This window comes from Cyprinus carpio, chromosome B17 (genome assembly GCF_018340385.1).
Source record: "Cyprinus carpio isolate SPL01 chromosome B17, ASM1834038v1, whole genome shotgun sequence".
Taxonomy (NCBI): domain Eukaryota; kingdom Metazoa; phylum Chordata; class Actinopteri; order Cypriniformes; family Cyprinidae; genus Cyprinus; species Cyprinus carpio.
The window spans coordinates 26,151,045-26,169,265 of NC_056613.1; the positions used below are offsets into that span (position 1 = coordinate 26,151,045).

At 38.5% G+C, this 18,221-nt stretch overlaps 1 protein-coding gene across 3 annotated transcripts; it reads right to left on the reverse strand.

Moving 5' to 3' along the window:
- Positions 1–229: 229 nt before the first annotated feature.
- Positions 230–8,689, reverse strand: LOC109107310 (fos-related antigen 2-like). 3 transcript variants are annotated; one of them, XM_019120586.2, is made up of 5 exons: positions 8,510–8,689; positions 8,066–8,158; positions 4,741–4,995; positions 4,291–4,398; positions 230–3,282 (listed from the first exon to the last, which is right to left on the reverse strand). In XM_019120586.2, exons 3-5 carry the CDS (start codon positions 4,978–4,980, stop codon positions 2,737–2,739), a joined length of 894 nt encoding a protein of 297 aa, XP_018976131.2. In that variant the 5' UTR covers positions 4,981–4,995; positions 8,066–8,158; positions 8,510–8,689; the 3' UTR covers positions 230–2,736. The 3 variants fall into 3 exon arrangements, with proteins under 3 accessions (XP_018976131.2, XP_018976130.2, XP_018976129.2); XM_019120585.2 differs by having other exon boundaries at positions 8,066–8,282; XM_019120584.2 differs by having other exon boundaries at positions 8,066–8,689.
- Between the last annotated feature and the right edge of the window lie 9,532 nt (positions 8,690–18,221).

Here is an 18,221-nt window from a genome sequence, read left to right on the forward strand (position 1 = left end):
AACTGAATTACCAATATTAATCTGATCTTTATTACTGTTATCCTTTCAGATATTTTATTTTATTTTATTTTATTTTATTTTATTTTATTTTATTTTATTTTATTTTCAGTGCAAATAATTGTAGTAATGAGTCATGGAACTGATAAACATTTGGAAGAGCATTACTCTTACAATGATTTGAGACTACATCAGTGCTATGATATAACTGAAATAATATGTATATACACAATTCAGTTTTTAAAAATCAAAATATTTATTTAAAAATAAAAGATTTCCACACAGACACATGAATTTGGCCTTAAGCTCAATACACAACCGCAAAACAGCCAGTAATGTTTTTAAAATTGACTCAAATCTCAAACTTGGCAAATCATTTTCAACCTAGTACATAATCATTATAAAACTTGATCCGGTGAAATGAGACAAAGGTAATGCAAGATAATGAATGCACCTTTAACCAAAACATCAGTTTTGACATCTGAAATGAATATATACAGAGTGATTCTTCAAGAGAAAGTAAACCCCACAAACCCTAATTTGTATGGCCAAATTAGCAACCTAACATACAAGTTTATACATTTTGTTTTTACATAAAGTGCAGTTTGGTAACCAGAACAGCAGAAGCATTGATGAACTATGAGCAGGAAGTATTGTATTTAAAACTGTATGTTCAGTACATGCAAGTATGCACATGCTTATTTTGCTTCTTGTTTCTTCTACACTATACCATCCCCATTTATGAAATGTTTTATGTACTTTACAAAGTATTGTCTTACATTATCATCAGCTGGATAAAGCAAAGCTATCAAAAATTTTTAATGACAGATTAAGTGCAGAAATTAGAGACAAATGAATAACTGACGCATAAAGCAGGTGCATTCAACCATCTTGTGACTGACTCAAAGAAACACAGAAGCACCACACTGTAACAATGAAATACCCAACATACGCAAAACACTGTGCACAGCAAAATACGACTATCCAAAAATACCACTTTGGAAATGTTTTTATTATCATTATAATAAATTTAAATTACCAAAGGAACAACACTGCCATACATATTGCTGTTTTTGTAGGTTGTTTTCTGTCTTTCAACAGTAAAAGCAATATAAAGAGAGATAGAGAGAGAGAGAGAGAGAGAGAGAGAGAGAGAGAATACAGACCGATAAGCAAGACATGTGCAGAAAGCTGTACAGACGGCTTGCTCAAATAACACAGGGTTCAAAGACCAACTGAGAACAGTTTACAGCACACAGTCCTTAAACATTTTCCTTTTTTTTGGTATTAAATTGGTTTTTCGCAACTAGAATCTCAATAAAACAAACACTGAAATTATCTCCTAGATCCTTGAAAGTTCCTGACATAAATAAAGCAACAAAGTCCTTCAAATAGAAGCCACATTTGTTTTTTGTTTCAGTTTGCTGCATCCTGTACAACAAAATACTCACATTCACCCTCAATTATTATTTGACTGTAGCAACAGTAACCTTGAGATCTCTCTGAAGTTCAGACTTCTTTTCCAAGGAATGTTTGTCAATAAATATTGCAATGTGTATCCTTTCTTCAGTGTCTGATGCACACCACACTCACCTTTTACATCAAACGTTCAAAATCATTTTACGTTCCCTGTTTATTCCATCACTGTAAAGAATGGCGTTTTATTTGATTGTAAGGTTGCTGACAAAGTGCATCTGATCCCAAGTGCGGCAATAAAAGCCAACCAGTTTTTCAGGGAGAAGTGCTCATATGGCTGATATATGATTCAATTTAAACTGTACCCTGAAAAAAGGGCCAATCAAGACAAAAAAGTATATTATAAAAGTTCTAGTTTTTTTTTTTTTTTTTTAATCATTATTATTATTTGAAAACCACAGTGTGCGCCAATACAAAAGCGATATTGCCATGTCAGGGTTAGAGGCAGAGCCTAATATGGCTAGAGTTTCCCTCATGTACACCATTATATTGTGTTCTCTGTGCAATTGCTTCTAGTAATGCTTGTATGGCTCACTGACACAGACAAAAATCCCTGACAGTAGATTCGCTGATGCTAGAAAGTGTTTTTTTTTTGTTGTTGTTGTTTGTTTTGTTTTGTTTTATTTGCTTTACATAACAAAGGCTATGTAAATTTGGCAAATTATCTTAGTGCTTGTGCCGCATATACAAAATATCAACAAAGGTCAGCATTTTTTATACAAGATGGTTCTTTCGACACTCAGCAGTGAGGCTCATCCAGTGAACCCTAAATATTATAAACAGCAGGACACAAAATACAAAGGGACAATAATCACACGTCACAAATACAAAGATGATGTTTTGAGGGCAGCTATCTACCGTAGTGTCCAACGTCTTATTCTGTACCTAACAAGAATTCGATCTTGCAAGCAATTCCAATCTTTTATTAGTCAGACAGCCAGCAAGAAAATATCTTGCTCTTCTGTACAGGCAGCCGACTGCTTTGAGTCTGTCTAAAGATGAAAGATGTAATCTCTACTCCCCTTTTTTCATCCGCTTTCCAGAAACTCACTACTATTTGCAGCTGAAACAGCGAGTGGAGTTTGCACATACATTTAAACAACAATGACAACAAAAACTCTCTTCTGAAACGCTTAAATAAAATGAGCAAATTAGCCCTTGAGGGTTCTCAGCTAAGCTGAGATGAAGTCCTCACTCAAATCGTTTGCTGAGCGTGCTCTGATGATCCGCGAGTATGGCAAAGGAGCACTGTCAAATTTTCCTTCAAAGCGCCAAGAGGGTGGGAGAATTGAGGGAATCTGAAGACTGGTCGCCGCTGCTACTGCTACGGCGGTGGGCTTTGGAGCAGGACTCCGATGAGGGTGAAGGACTCTCGGGCTCAAGCATGCTGGGGTAGGTGAAGATGAGGTTTGGGATGTTCGGAGTGGACAACGGGGTGGAAGCAGCCACCACAGGCGTGTTGAGGCTGTCTCCATCAGAACAATACATGCCGCCACCTAGGCAGATGGGCTTGATGACTGAACGCTGGCTTTTTTCTTCTTCCTCATCGTCGTCTTCTTCCAAAGGCTCCTGTTTAACCACCACTGGGTTGAGGGTATTCATCGGTCGCCGGGGACCCAGATTGGAGCGCATGGTCAGAGGAAGGGGCGCACACTGCTGGGAGTGTGAACTCTGATGGCGTTCTTCAGGGGGCAGTTTGCACACGGGGTTGTGGGCCACCAACATGAATTCCAACTTGTCCTTTTCCTTCTGCAGGGTCTCGATTTCTTTCTGCAGGTCAGCCTTCTCCTCTTCTAATTTCTCTGTCTCTTGAATAATAAAAAAAAGAAATACAATGAATGATCATGCTGCATTTTGTCTGATACTCTTTTGGTTTGTGAAATGATATGTAAATTAATTATGCTGGTAATTACTGATTCAGCATATTGAAGCATTTTTAAAAGTTTAACAAGGTCGCTGTCAGGGTGCTCTGGGTTGTCTTAGTCAAAAGACCTCACCCCCAAAATTTCTATTTGTTATTCTGGTCTTTACTTTCTGAACTTTACTTTTTACTTTCTGAACTTTGGCACTATAAAAGGCACACCCACCCATAAACACAAGCAATTATTTCCCAAATAAATTTGAGATGTTCACATTTCTTCGTTAAACAGGACACTTGACACAGCACCAAATATTTTGGAACAACTGTCAAAGCCTACGGAAGGTTGAAACAGACATAACAATGTGTCTAGACAGCCATATATAAACCGTAGCTGTCTTTGACTCATTAATATGGCTATGAGGAAGAAGGAAACTAAAAGCAAAATAAATGCTTAATTTACAAAGAAAGAAACAGTACATTGGAAGAAAGGGCATAGTTATTGTCATAGAAGACACAGTTCCTTATTTGGTGAGGAATGAAGCAAAGAGTGGGGGAAGGGAAGATAGCAGTGTGTGGGGTTTGATGGTTAGCTGCGGTTTCCTCCTCGAACAATATCAGACGTTTGCTTCCCTCCAACCCCCTGTAGCACATTCCTCCCTCATTTTTCAGGTCTGAAAGCCTGAGAGATGCCATTATAAAACTAAGTAGTTAAATTACAGCCAGAATTGTCTGGGACTCGGGGCATTCCCATGTCTGTCAGACAACACTGGCCTTCTGTGGCTGTAAAACCTTCTTTTTATGGTCTTTTACCCACTGAAAATTGTGTGAAAATAAGCCTAGCAATAGTTGTGGACATTTCATTTGGAGTATTTGGTAAATATGTGTTCGCCTTGTGCTGGTAATTTTAGAGAATGTTTTTTTTTTTTTTTTGGTTTTAACGATGGTAGAAAACTCACCCCTTGCAGCATGTCCGTCAGTTCTCTTCTGCGGTTCCGACATTTTGCTGCAGCTAGTTTGTTTCTTTCTCGTCTAACTCTCCGTTTTTCTTCTTCCTCTGGGGTGAGCTACACACAAAATGAGGAGTGAGCACTCACACAAGTAAACTTTTCCAGTTGTTCGTGAGAAATCGTTCTCACGAAAAAAAAAAGGCTTACATCATATTAAGCAACATATTTCAAGTCAAATTTATTTATATTACAATAACGATTGTTTCAATGAAAAAAAAAAAAAGAAAAGAAAATTACTGTATTGTTGCAAAGTTCTGCTGTAATGCAGCTCTAAAAATAAAAATATTTTATTTCAATAATTCAGCAGATGTTAGCACATGAAAAAAAAGTGTTTTTGTTCTATATGTTAAAACTAGTTTTGTTGGTTTGATTTTGTCTGATGAAAAATGTAACACTGACCTGCTCATCTCGCTTGCGTCGACCCCGGGCGTCGCCGATGGACCGGATGACCCCGGGCCGTGTGAGGGCTGTGTGACCAAGGAGGCTCGGGCCACCAGACACAGACAGGCTGTACGGGTGAGGCCGGGAATATGGATTAGACATGGATGTGATTACTGTGGGCTGAACCATCCACTGCAGGTCCTGACTGGTCGTTATGGCATTAATTGTGGGAATGAAGGCACTGCTAGAGCCAGGCATGTCTACTCTGTACTTCTGTGAAAAAAAAGAGATTGAAGTGTAAATATTTATGAAAAAACTCTGGATTAGAACTCTGACTTTCACTGTTCGTTAAAAAATGTATGATTCATTTTTAGTCTTTGTTACTGCAGTCCCCCAGCCACCCACTTTTTAGCCGTTTTACAAATTCCCATCATCGCAGATTAATGAATCATTCCACGTGCTACCTTGCTCTGCGCCCTCTTGACTGCTTGACCCCCAGAGCGACAGGGTGACACACACACGGTGAATCATGGGAAAGCCCACAACCCTCCCTGACAGAAGTGGGCCTGGGTTAGATAATTAGCCTCTGTGATGCAATGGGCAATGGATTCACCGCTGTGTGGGTATACAACAGATTTTTATTTTTTTATTTTTTTGAAACAGACTCTGTCTTATAAGAAATGAATATGACTTATAACAAGTACACTTCTTTGTTTATAAGACGACTGAAATAAAATGCTGATTTTAATCAAAGGTATTTATTAGTAGTATTTGTTAATGCTTTATTAGTGTTAAAGTTAAAGTTATTGATTAATAACATAATCAACTATTTTTATTTGCTAATTAACAATAATTATTATTGCAGTCATACTTTATATTAGGTCTTTAACTACTATGTACTTAAATAAAATAAAAAGTTAGGTACAATGTATCTATTGTGTACTCATTGAATTGCAAAACACTTGATTGTTATTGAGATAGGATGCAGTTATGGTTAGTAACAGGTTTGGTTGTATGGTTAGGTTTAAGGATGGTTTAAGGTGTAGGGGTAGAGCCAACAGTGTAATTACAGATATAGCTACAGAAATTAATTAAAGAAAGGTATTTTTTAGATAAAAGTACAATGTAAAAACATGTATGTCCACAATAAGTGCACTGTATCCAATGATGAATTTAAATACAAGTACACAGCTTAGTGACACTTAATATAATGTGGGTCCACTATTACTAACATCAGTTTTAATTAACGTTAATGTCAATAATGTCAGTTTAGAAAAGATTAATTTCACAAATCTTTGTTCATACATAGTCACATTTGAAAATATGTGAACTTCTGATCTGTAAATTATTACATAGTGATAGTTACAGTACAAGCTAGGCTATTACCCAAATATTAGCCTACTTGTAAAATGTACTCAAGTTATGGGCAATGTTTTTTACATATCCAGTCTGACAAATGCTTAATCAGGTTATAAGACTGCTCTTTATTCCAGTCATCCGGGAAACTGAACTGGGATCCCGTGCCAGCACATTCCATCCACCAAATTCCAGTCCATTCACGCATTCCTAGTGGGATTTTAACGGGAAACTGACTTAATGTGACGGACCATGTTTACCACAAATAATTTGGAGGGGAATGAATTACGGGAAGCGTGGTGTTGTTTAAAAGGTTAACAGCAATCATTTCGTGCATTAAAAAAAAAAACAGTCTAGAGCTAAACGTTAGTGTTCGTAAGTCTAACTTTAGTGTTTGATTTCCACTAAAAGTATAGTGTTTCTTTAAGGTGGTAGAGAAGAGTTTTCCATAACTTAGTATTGCGAAAGACTCCACTAACTTCCAGGAACTGTCGCGTTTGTTTCTTAATGAATCCATCACAAGCGACCGAGAAGGGAAGGTCAACATATAAACATGTTACTGAATCATTCTATGAAACTCTGTTGTGTTGCGAAATTACTGTGTTGCGCTAATTTTTCCTGAAATGTACCCGAATTTTCCCCTTCACTTATTTTCCCCCAAAGGAGTCAAAACAGCGCATGCTGGAATCGAAAGGGGGCAGTTTATTCCATGGGTTTAGTAGTTAAAACAGCAACCCTACAAGACGATGATGCTCGGGAATTTCTGACAGGGGCTGTTTAACGTACCAGATGTGATTAAAATACCAGAGTCTGGGGAATAAGTTGTCAAAATGAACGATGCACAAGTTCCCATTCACTCGAGCTGAGACTAAGATCGGAAAATCATCACAGAATTTGCTGAACGTCTCAGCTTTTAGTAAAACTTTACTTGAAACATGTAATATATAATGCATTCAATGTTACACTCCTGTTATAACCATAGACATATAACAATGATACATTACGATGTATGTGATTAACATTGTCGTATGTTCAGATAAACAAATGAAACGTTCTCTGAAGGTCAGTAAAGTGCAATAGCTTATGTGGAAGTCCCGGAAGTGTGGCATCCTGTGGCCACTACGTACGCACTCTCCGTGGGTTTATTTCACATTACGCACACCACCCACGCCACTGCTACCCTTATCTGACAAGATGCCTAATTCCACGGAAACATAATGTTATGAGTGCCAACATGTGCACTGTCTTAACAAAACGATAGATTGCAAGACGGGAAAAATAACCTCCTGGAATAATTTATTAAAAGAGCTAGACGGATTCCTCTGATTGGATTTTACGCATTTTGCGGAGATGCATAAAAGATATGTGCGTCCTTCGTGCACTTTCTTTTGAAAATAATGATTAGATACGATTATTTTAAAACCTATCAATTCAGAAACAGTTATATGAAAATTTTTTAGCACACACTGTATTCTTAAGGTACGCATGTTTAGCCTACTTAAGGGGCGCATTGTCCGTCTGTTCTACAATCAAGTGTCAAGTTTTTTAAGCACTTATAACACTTGCGTTGCTTTTTTATCAAAAACATGCATACAGGGCCACTGAATGTACTTTAGTTCATATCATGAAAACGACAGCCAATGACTTCCAATGACCCAGTCCTCGATGTGTAGAAAGTTGGTAACATTTTGCATCGCAGTTTATGTTAATATGTGCTACTGTGTTATAATTTAGCGGTGTTGATTCTAATTGCATATTGTCATTGTTGTTTATTTCAACAACACGTAGTTCAGTATGTGTAATGTATGCGCACTGTGATGTAAAGTGTGTGAAGAGAATATGCTGTGCATAAGTGCATATCGTTACCTGTTAGTTTGGAATTAATTATGATAACATGGTAGTAGAACTATTCATGTAAACCCGAAGAGTGTAAACATGTTAAAGTGGCATGAGGATATGGACAGTCAAGCACATCAGTATAGGCTACCTGGTAGCTGGAGGCAGGAATGGGGCTGGTGTCCGGGTGCGCCGGTGAGCTGCTGCTGCCGCGGGAGGATGTGTCGTATGTCCCTATGTAATCCTGGTACATGATCCAGGGAAAGAGGAGGAAATTTCAGAAGGTTGATAATGAATTCCCACACGATCAGAGTGTCTTCAGTGGCAAAAAAAGCACTTCCAAGCAAAGCGATTCCTTTATACCTAATCTAAAAATGATATCCAAAATACTTCTTAATGGTCAGTATGTTAAATCCAGGAATATCTGTGTAATATTATATTATTAGAGAAGTCAACGCTCTCAAATTCTGCAGTCTCTTTAACAGTCCAATAAATAGATGTCCCCGTGTAAACCTAATGCCTAATATTCATCGCTACTGAGATGTTCTACTAGAACCAGATGAAATGAAGAAAAAAAAATCTGTGAAGCACCTACTTTTCTTCAGTGAACTCTTTGCTCTCGTAGGTTTAGTCCTGTCCCTATAGCAGTGACTCACGGCAGTGATGAGTGTACCGCTCTGGACTTTGTTGAACTGATTTTGGCGACTAAGTGAACTTCAGTGCTACTTCTACAGGTCACGTCGTTAGATGACTCACTTCAATGGCACTACTCTACTTAGTAGCTCCGCTTATCAACGCCAACCTGCGTCTACGCGTCACAGCCTTGATCAGGCGCACAGTAAAATAGGGGTGCAGCATTCATATTTTATAGAATTACTGCCAGATATTACTTTCCAGTAAAAAGTTTATGAAAGAATATGGCTAAATATTAAATTATGCATCCTACTGAGCAAATGAGAAATGTTGAAAATATTTTTTAATTTCCTTTAAACTTGTTTGCTTTTCAAGCCTCCCCCGTTTTACAGTTGGTTTCTACATTGACGCATGTTTCCAAAAATGGGCAGTTGCGTCAGAGCACACGCGCATGGGTTTCCTTGGTAAAGGCACGGTAAAGACGCGTCAAGGATTCCCTCCCCTCTTTCCCCACCTTTAACTTTCACTGGGTGGTCTGTGAACACATGCTCTCGGGTCCTGAACGCACGGAACACAGGGAGAGTGTGTAGAGGTGGTCGTGGGTTTCATAGAAAGTGGCAGCAGAGCACAGCTTTGCGGTTCGCGTGGTGCTCTTGGAACCATGTGTGCGCTTTTTAATGTGCGAGCATGCATGTGCAGTTGCTCTTAGATTTCGTTAGTCACCATGGAGTTTTAGTTTTTCACTTTTTCGAGAGTTTGAAACAAGATTCTCAATTCAGTATTTTTGTTGTTGTTGTTGTTGTTGTTGTTGTATTTTCCAATTCTTTATTGCATCATAACAGTTTTTCAGCTCATTTATCACAATTCTTCAGAAATAATTGTTAATCCATTCTTGATCAAACTCACCCTACAGCCCGGAGAACAGATAGAGGTCGCCAGTGGTACAATAAAGTTTATTGGGGGAGGGGGGTTATCAATTGTATAATATCAACATTTTAGAGTTGAGTTTTACATCCCTACGTGGGGTCCATTCTATTTTGTGTAGGTATCGGAGACTGTTTTATATTTAGAAATGCATGTTGTGGGTTCATAACACATGGGTACGCTATGGAGATGGTGTATATAAATGCAACCAAAAATGACATTTTTACCACAGTTCTTGTCATGTTTTGAACCAGTGTTGTTGGGGAAACATTGATTTTTAGTTTGACATGTCGCACTGCCAGCCATAAACAGAAAAGAGGAAACATTTGAATACTTCACTGCAGTAACCATCCATTTCATACGAGGTCATTTTGCGTTAATTTTTTTCAAGTATGAACACCGGTGACCAAGACATACCCATAATAAGACTGATAACTAGCCAGTAGGTAGGCTATAAAAAATAAACGAATTGGCCATGAGACTAATAATATTAATAATAATAAGCAATATAGGCTACTATGATAAAAACAAATATGCATGAGATCTCTTTTTTTATGCCTTTATATATGCGAAGGGCTGCCGTTTGTGTTTCTCTATACTCGTGTGCCATCTGATCTGAGCATTATGGAAAAGAACAAGAACAGAAGTGACGCGCGTTCCCGGTGATGGTGAACGTCACACGTTGTCTGGCGCAGTTCTGATCTCTTCTTAGGGAAAGAGAATTATAGCTGTTCCCAGGGTAAATTAATGCCGCGATTTTAGTCTTATACCATCGAAAACTGCAAGAAATAGCTAAGTGCACAGAAAACTGGCGGTACTCATACAGTATGCACAGAAGCTCAACTACATACTAGGCTTTGCCCTTACGAAAAGGGCACTATTTCAGAATACCATTTTCATACACAATACTCCATCGAATGTGTCCATAAACCATAGCATTAACTTGGTCATGAGGGCAATATACTGATAAATGGATTAGCTCCTTAACCCAGATTTAATATGAGACGCATTCATTCTAATCTGATAACGTCTCTAGCCCCTGGATGCAAGTGCTGTACTGTGAGGTAAATACAACGAAGGCACATGGGAAAGGTAAGTATGCAATATAACTTTTACTTATGATTTATCACATATTTAACCTGTTACTTCAGTGCCCAATAGGGAAAATGATGGGTGAGTTAAAGGGGTCATCGGATGCTACATGCACTTTTACAAGTTGTTTTAAGTGAAATGTGTGTTGGCAGTGTGTGTACACAACTACCCTATAATAATAAAAATCCACCTAGTGTTTTTTTATTATTATTATTTCTTTTTTTTAATCTTGTTAAATAATTTCCCCTTTCTCAAATCGAGCCCAGTAGCCCTTCACTGTAGAACACAAGATCCAGGGGGCATGATTGGATCCACATCTAGGGGGTGGAAATTGGTAGTTTTAGGGGTTGAGATGGGTGGATTTTTGGGATCAGAGGGTGGAGACGGGTAGGTTTAGTTATATGTAATGTGGGAGGAGTTGGGTCTGGATTCAACCACGCCCCCTTGATCTTGTGTTCTGCAGTGAGGACAATCTCAATCGAGCCGATCTCAGATGCCTGTCTGTGTGACATCACACAGACAGGCCCCTCCCAAGATAGTTTGATTGACAGTGGTGTTTCAGCACAGACTGGACTGGCATCTTACTTTAGACCCGCCCTGAGTGAGCTGTCATCATTCTGCCATTGTTTCACCACCGGAGCAGATGTAGACAAGAATGACTCTGGTGTTCTGTTGTTGGAAGTAATAATAAACACAGCAGTCGTCATTTACTCCCGACATCTGAGCCGCTGAAGATGCAGTGGGTTACATTTGTTTATGAAGGGAATGCGCCCCCGTTCTACCTAAATTTGTCTATGATCGCACGAATCATTCGTGATCCAGCTCCACCAACAGAGGTGAGCATAAGGTTTTTTAATGAATCTTTGCAAATTGCCTTTTTCTAATAATGTGCTAATTAGCAAGTTTCACGATCTCCTCTAAATTAAACACTCCCTCAGAGTGGCTCTGAACATATGACAGGGGAAAAAAGACATCATTTCAAACTAAAATAAAAAAATACAAAACAGCTTGCTCTGAAAAGAGCTGTTTTTGACAGGGTAAAAAGGGAACTGTTTTACACTACCATTGAGAAATTTTAACCAAACTATGTTACAGACTTTTCATTAAAACCCTAAAGAATCATATCAACGTGTGGAAAATGGGGCATCCGATGACCCCTTTAAACCAGTAACAAAAAATGTAGCATTAAAATAATATTTTCACATATTTTATTGACATAGCGCAAACTGATTTACATGAATCCCCACAATTGTTGCCTTTCAGCAATATGGGGTAGATTTGGTGGCACTGGCGCTCCTAATTAAGGTCACGATCTGCCTGGGAGGCCTGGGTGGAGGCCGGTGAGCAAGTGCTTTGTGGATTACTGACTAGTGAAAACACCCGATCTAGATTAGTGCTTCATTGATCTCTTGAAATTTTATTTGCAGGTTTCCCTGGCAACTAATGTAGACTGGTCTAAAACAGAGCCACAGTGTGAACATTCCAGGCCTGGAGGGAATACGAAACTCAGAGGATAGAAAATGAATACATGCTGGAACATTTCCACTGATTAAGCCAATCACATTACAGAAAAGTAGGAAACATGGCCTTGGTTTGTCATTGTACATAATATCCCTGGTGTATGAAAGACTTGCTCAAATGGTAAATGCAACACAATAATTCTTCAAGCAAAACCACCAGCTGAAATTCAAAAATCTGCTATTAGAGCACTTCATTATTCGTTTCTTGTTTCCCTTACTTAGACAAAGATGAACAACTCCATAACAAAGATAACATATTGAAGCAAAAATATTCAATTATGAAAGAGTTCATGATTATTCTGAATTATCATTTAGATGGTAAACACACAGAGGAGCATCTTCATAACTGACTAGGACAGCTGAGAACAATGAAGGCTGTGTGAAAGACCCAAATTCTATAGCCAGGCAACTTCACATTTATTTTCTTGTTTATGTGTTTGAGAATGGAGAAATCCTAGAGACTCGTCTTCAATGACTCAGAGTAGTCACAGAATGGAGCACTCTTTATTTACTTATATTTCCACCACCTGCTGTCTATAACCAAGTGGTCAGGATCTATTTCGACAAGGAACAATGTGATGTGTGCAGGAATTCTTTTCGATATCATACCCCGTTACTGAACAACATTCTTCCTTTATAAAGTTGACAAGAAGTGGTTATGCTTGTCAGTAGTCTTAAAAAAATGGTTTTGCTGGCAGTATACACAAACTGCGGCTTTGACAGTGGTTCTGAAGGAGTTATATTACTACAAGAATCGGTTCCTGCTACAATGGAAGGAAATGCGTCACAAACGCGTGGCTGACTCAAAACAAAGAGCGACAAAACGAAGTGATGGCCACTTAAAAACAGAGGGGGATGGAAAGCAGGAGCGTATAGTGGAAGAACTTAACAAATGGAGTAGAAATAGGAGAGGTGGGGGGACTTTAAAGAGGGACAGAAAGATTTAGCAATGGTCTTTACTGCAAAAGGGTCTTCCCGTAAACCTTTGGTGTTTGGCCAAGGCAAATATGACCCATCACAGCGAGCTGTTATTCCGAGAGGGCAGTAGAGGAAAGATGCAGAGGTATACTTGAGAGATTTAACATCTTCTACCCCCTTTTTTTGCGAATTATTTTGTCAGGTGCTGCTTTCCGAGTGCTTTTCATCAAAGGCGTTGAACACAATGGAGAAAATTGTTTCAAAACGCAACTGGGGTTGCTCTTTCAGATTTACGTAAAGTATGAATGGGTATGGAGATGAGGAGCAAGCCTCATGGAATGCTAATTTATTTGTTTAGAGCACAAGTGTGGACCAAGTGTTCTGATAAGGTTCCTGTAAACCTGTATGCATGTCGTTGATGTGTCTAAGTGTTACAAACAGGGAATGTCACGGTACATAAATAGGACAAGTACACTAATGTGTAAAAAGCCCAGGTGCGAGCTATACCACAAAAAGCCTTATTGATAAGAAAGGAGGAACAAGTGAGCATTTGTGAGCTCTTACAGAAATGTAATACTGCTTTTCTTACAAACAATTGAGGAAAGGTTTGGCAAACATTGCCACAGATTCGAATGAGCCTTGTGGCAAACAGTTTGAGGCAAATTTGTTACATATTAACTGCAATTGTAATTTGTTGAGGAGGGGTTAAAGAAAAAAATGTGTCTTTGCTGTTTTAATTATAGATGTACGGTACTTGAAGAAATTGGGTTCTTTATTGTCAATATATTATATAGTCAGTATAGCATATAAGTCACACACAATTTATCACAGCCACTCAACTTTTTTATGAACTGTTTCTACATACTTAAAAGTTTAATGTCACAAATTAACATTACAATTTTATTTCACTGAGTTAAATTATATATTTTTATAAGAATTAGTCCCTGCTGTAACTAAGGTTTATCTTAATACATTTAATAAGTAAACAATTTGAGTGAAAAGTTTAATTAAAAAAATTAAAAGAATTTAAAATGTTCTTAGGGCTGCTCCAAATTCAGACTCAGTGCCACACAAAAGGCATGTTAATTTCAACTCTGATCCATCTCCGCCCCTATTATCAGAAGTGACTGTGATGTAACCTTAAACTTTTGGCATAGCCATGACAGAGTGTATATTTTATTAGCTTAATGTTATCATTCATCATGTTTCTATATTAGTAATAAAAGATTTAAAACATGACTTTTTAAAAACACCTTTTTTGATTGTAATTCCTGTGTAAATGTATGTTTTCCAGTTCTGCTATCACTATATTGTGTGTTTTAGCACCGCTGAAATTAGGCCAATCTGCACATAGAACTGAAGCTATCTGTTTTATTATGGACATTTTCGGATTTCAGAGTATGGGTTTCAGTAGTACAGATTCAAGTTAGTTGTGTCCTTGCATGACACTGTATGAAATAACTCAAGTCTGGTTCAGTAAAATGCATGATTGTACATTGTTGATGCAATAACTAATATCATCATCTTATTTTCTTTTATTTCTTGCATCATCTCTTCATGATGTAACGGCCCTCTGACAATCCTAAAGAGAACAAACTATGTTGACTCAGTGAGCAGGAGTCTCTTCACAATTGACCTGTCTGTACACGAGTTAAACTTCACTTGTCCCCACCTGCCTTTGTATAACACCCAATAATAAGCCTAAAGAACAGGAGAGGTGAGACATACAAAGCAAGTGACATTCACAGAAATGGAAAATTCAGGATGACCCTATCCAGTTTCCTATGGCATGAAGATTTATTTACTTTTCATATACAGCTATATACATATTTCTTTTGGATAGGAAGTAGAATAGTCAGGGAGCAGTGTCCCTCTCTGGGGTTTACTCCTTTGGAGCATCCATTCTGTCCGGTTGAATGAAAGCTTAATGCAAGTGTGGAAAAGTGGAAAATTTAATTAAGCAGCTAAGGGGGGTTTGAGGCATTCGGCACGAGCCTCTCAGTTCTTCTGCACAATCTCCTCACTGTGTTCGCTGTGCACTGCTTGTCTAGCTCCCCTTCTAAAACCCTCTGAGGTCAAATGGCACAGAGGTCAGCAGTTTACATACAAACATTAATGCCTTGAATTTTATGCGAGCGGCTATAGGTAGCCAGTGCAAATTGATAAACAGAAGTGTGACGAGCATTCTTTTTGGCTCATTAAAAATAAATATAAAATAATAATATTAATAATTTTATTATATAATATAAATATAATATTAAATATATGTAGAACCACAACAAGCTCATTGGGAACCATGGGATGAATGCATTTGGACCATTTAATGGAATCAAGTCTCTTAATAAAAGAATTAATAACAAGATTCATTATTATTCATTAAATAACAAGAAACATTATGGAAAGCAGTGAAGAATTTTATTATAATAGAATATACTATATTTCGTTAAGAATATTGGCCATGGATATTTCAGAAAATCCAACTTTTCGGGTGGTATATGTATTTGTAAAAAAAAAAAAAAAAAAAAAACAAAACCCTAAAAAAATATCCACACAACAATAATTAAACAACAATAAAAAAAAATAATTTAAGATCTAATTATTCAACAACAATAAACAAACAACCAAAAACAATCCTCTAAAGGCTTCACAAAACTCCTAAAAAGATTCCTGCCTTTTGATCTGCAGCGTGCACCTGTCCATGTGACTCTACTTTGTATACATCACTCCTTCTGACAGGTCGATCAGCCAGACAGGCCATCAGAGCACATCTCCCAGTCTGACAGCGGTCAACGCTCAATCCAGCCTGACAGTTGACCAGGTACTGCCGCCAGCCAGGAACTACCACACATGGAGAGTAGGAGGAATGCGGGAAACATGGCAGGGCATGACTCTTTGAGGATGGAAAAGCAGTTCAGAAATAAGATGCCTAAAATAAATGAGCTCCCATCAAGAAGTGACCATATCTTTAGTCACTGACAAATGTTCCATTCCAAATGGAGTGTCAGTCCCTTTAATTCCATGTTAAACTGGGGAAAGCCAAGAGCCGTGTGCCAGGGCTGAAGTACCTGAGGGGTTTGCTTCTATAAATCCATGACAGGTCGAAATCGAACGCTTACGATTTGCAGCCAAGATGAATATGGAAGAAAATCTGCATTCATCTTGTCACCCCCCCCCCCATCATATCCCAAAGAGAATGGAATAAATAAATAAACCGAGTTCCAACAACGTGAGGGGGAGACAAGAGGAGAAACCATCCAGAGCCAGAAACAGACCGTGTTTGATCCGCTTAGCATGGCTCTCTCCTGCCTTTTGATGCATGGCTAGGAGGAGAGTAATTAGCAATTAACAATCAGGGCTTAACGAGTGAAAGTTATTATCAAGCAGGGGTGAAAGCATATCTTGCACGTTGACAAAGCGAGGCAAAAAAAGACTAATTCTCTCATTTCCATGACATCTCAGAGGCCATTTTTTCCCCCTGCAACAGATCAAACAGGCTCCAAGAAAAGGCCTCAAATCTCCCCTACTCTTCCAAATTAGCTAAGCCTCTCAGCTCCATCATCCCAAACATGGCATCCCATCTGCGTATACTAGTGCCGCCACCGCTGAAATCCACAATCCTCAATCCCTGCCGCCCCCTCCTCTCCCCCACAGGAACGAGACGACGAAGAGGGGAATAAACTCTCACTAATGTCACTCTGAATTTGCAGACATCAGGACGCAAAGTATCCCTGAGTAACCAGAACAGGAAACTTTGTCTCTCATTTTCCCCTCTCTCAAATGTTTGTTTCAGCGACTTGCTTTTAATGATGTGTTTGTCTTTTGTTTTCCGGAGGAATGCATTAAATAACCGTGACTGCATATGAAATCGCCAGGCCTGACAGCTTGGGGAGCTCCACAGTGGTAAACAGGCAAAGGCGGCGGCCGCGTTTCTTCAGCCTTGCTCTGACATATTCAGGCCTTTTGTAATGTTCCTTATTTCGCTCCGATTACCTCTCATGTTTGCCGCTGCCCTGTCTTAGCATCTCCAGGGAGTGAGGTAATATAAGATGGCAAATGAGATTTTCAATCATTTGCTTTCTCTTTTCTTTCTTATTGTGGACATCAAAACTCTTATGTTGGAGTTGAAAGCGGACTGTTTTGGGAGGATCTGAATGTCTGGACTTTTCCCGCCTCTCTTTTGATTAATTCTTGGATGATGTTCTTCTGGAAAAAGGTAAGGACAGAGGCAAAAAGTCAAAGTAAAGGACATCATATCCACTACTGGAGATTATGATTAGATCTAGAAATGTTAGCACATAGAGGACACTGTGGCTAGATGTCACATGGGAAAGTTGTCACAAAAGCTAAATATCATGAGCCATGTAGCATAAGCTATAAGCTTGTTTTCTTGATTAGCGGTATGGTTTTGTATCAAAAATGTTGCGAGTCTTGCTACATAAGCCCCAAAGTATCCTAATAAACACCTAGTGAAAGCTATTTTAAATATAGAGGTTGGTCAATGTATCTAAAACTAGTCTAAGGTTTCTCCCATCGACAGTTTACATACAACCATATTTGCTGTTTTATTGATGTTTAACTCTCAAATAATCACCATTAGGATACTGAGAAAAACTGTAACTTGTTTTCACATTGAAACATGAAATGTGGTTGTGGCTGGAACTTCTGTAAACCTGTTTAGAAAAGTGTGTACACTCAGATTACCAGATGGTTCAAAGTCATTTTAAAATAACCCGTAGTTAAACAACTGAAACTGTCAGCAGCAATTCCTCCAAAGGTTAACTTACCCGCTTGGAATGACAATACCGTTGCAATTGATGAATCTGAGCATCACTTAGACTGCCAAGCTTTTTATTTTCTGTGGCCTGCTGCCATCAAGATGGTTTAAATAAGGCAGGATTAGTGGATTTGGGGAATTAGCAGCAAAGTTGGCAGCCAAGACCCCGGCACTAAAAGTGGAGAGCAAAAAGAAAACAAGGTCTTTGGAAACAGGTTCACACTACACCTCATTTAAGCTGTTTATTCCTCTGCATCCCTATTATAACTCTTTGATATAAATTAAAAGTAGACTTTGATATAGAAGTTGCTGGCATGTGCATGAAATACACTGGAGGAAGCACTTTGTTTCCCCCCAATCCATAATGTACTGCACTTTACTGTTAATGCAGCACTGGAGCTGATCGAGTGGGTGCTGAAAAAAGAAACAAATCTGAATGCTGTTTC

Coding starts and splice junctions, on each gene's coding strand:
- LOC109107310 (XM_019120585.2), bottom strand. CDS start 8,167: ATGTACCAGGATTACATAGGGACATACGACACATCCTCCCGCGGCAGC. Junction 4,996..8,065: donor TTCCTGCCTCCAGCTACCAG/GTAGCCTATACT, acceptor TTTTTTTCACAG/AAGTACAGAGTAGACATGCC. Junction 3,283..4,290: donor TGACGGACATGCTGCAAGGG/GTGAGTTTTCTA, acceptor TTTATTATTCAA/GAGACAGAGAAATTAGAAGA.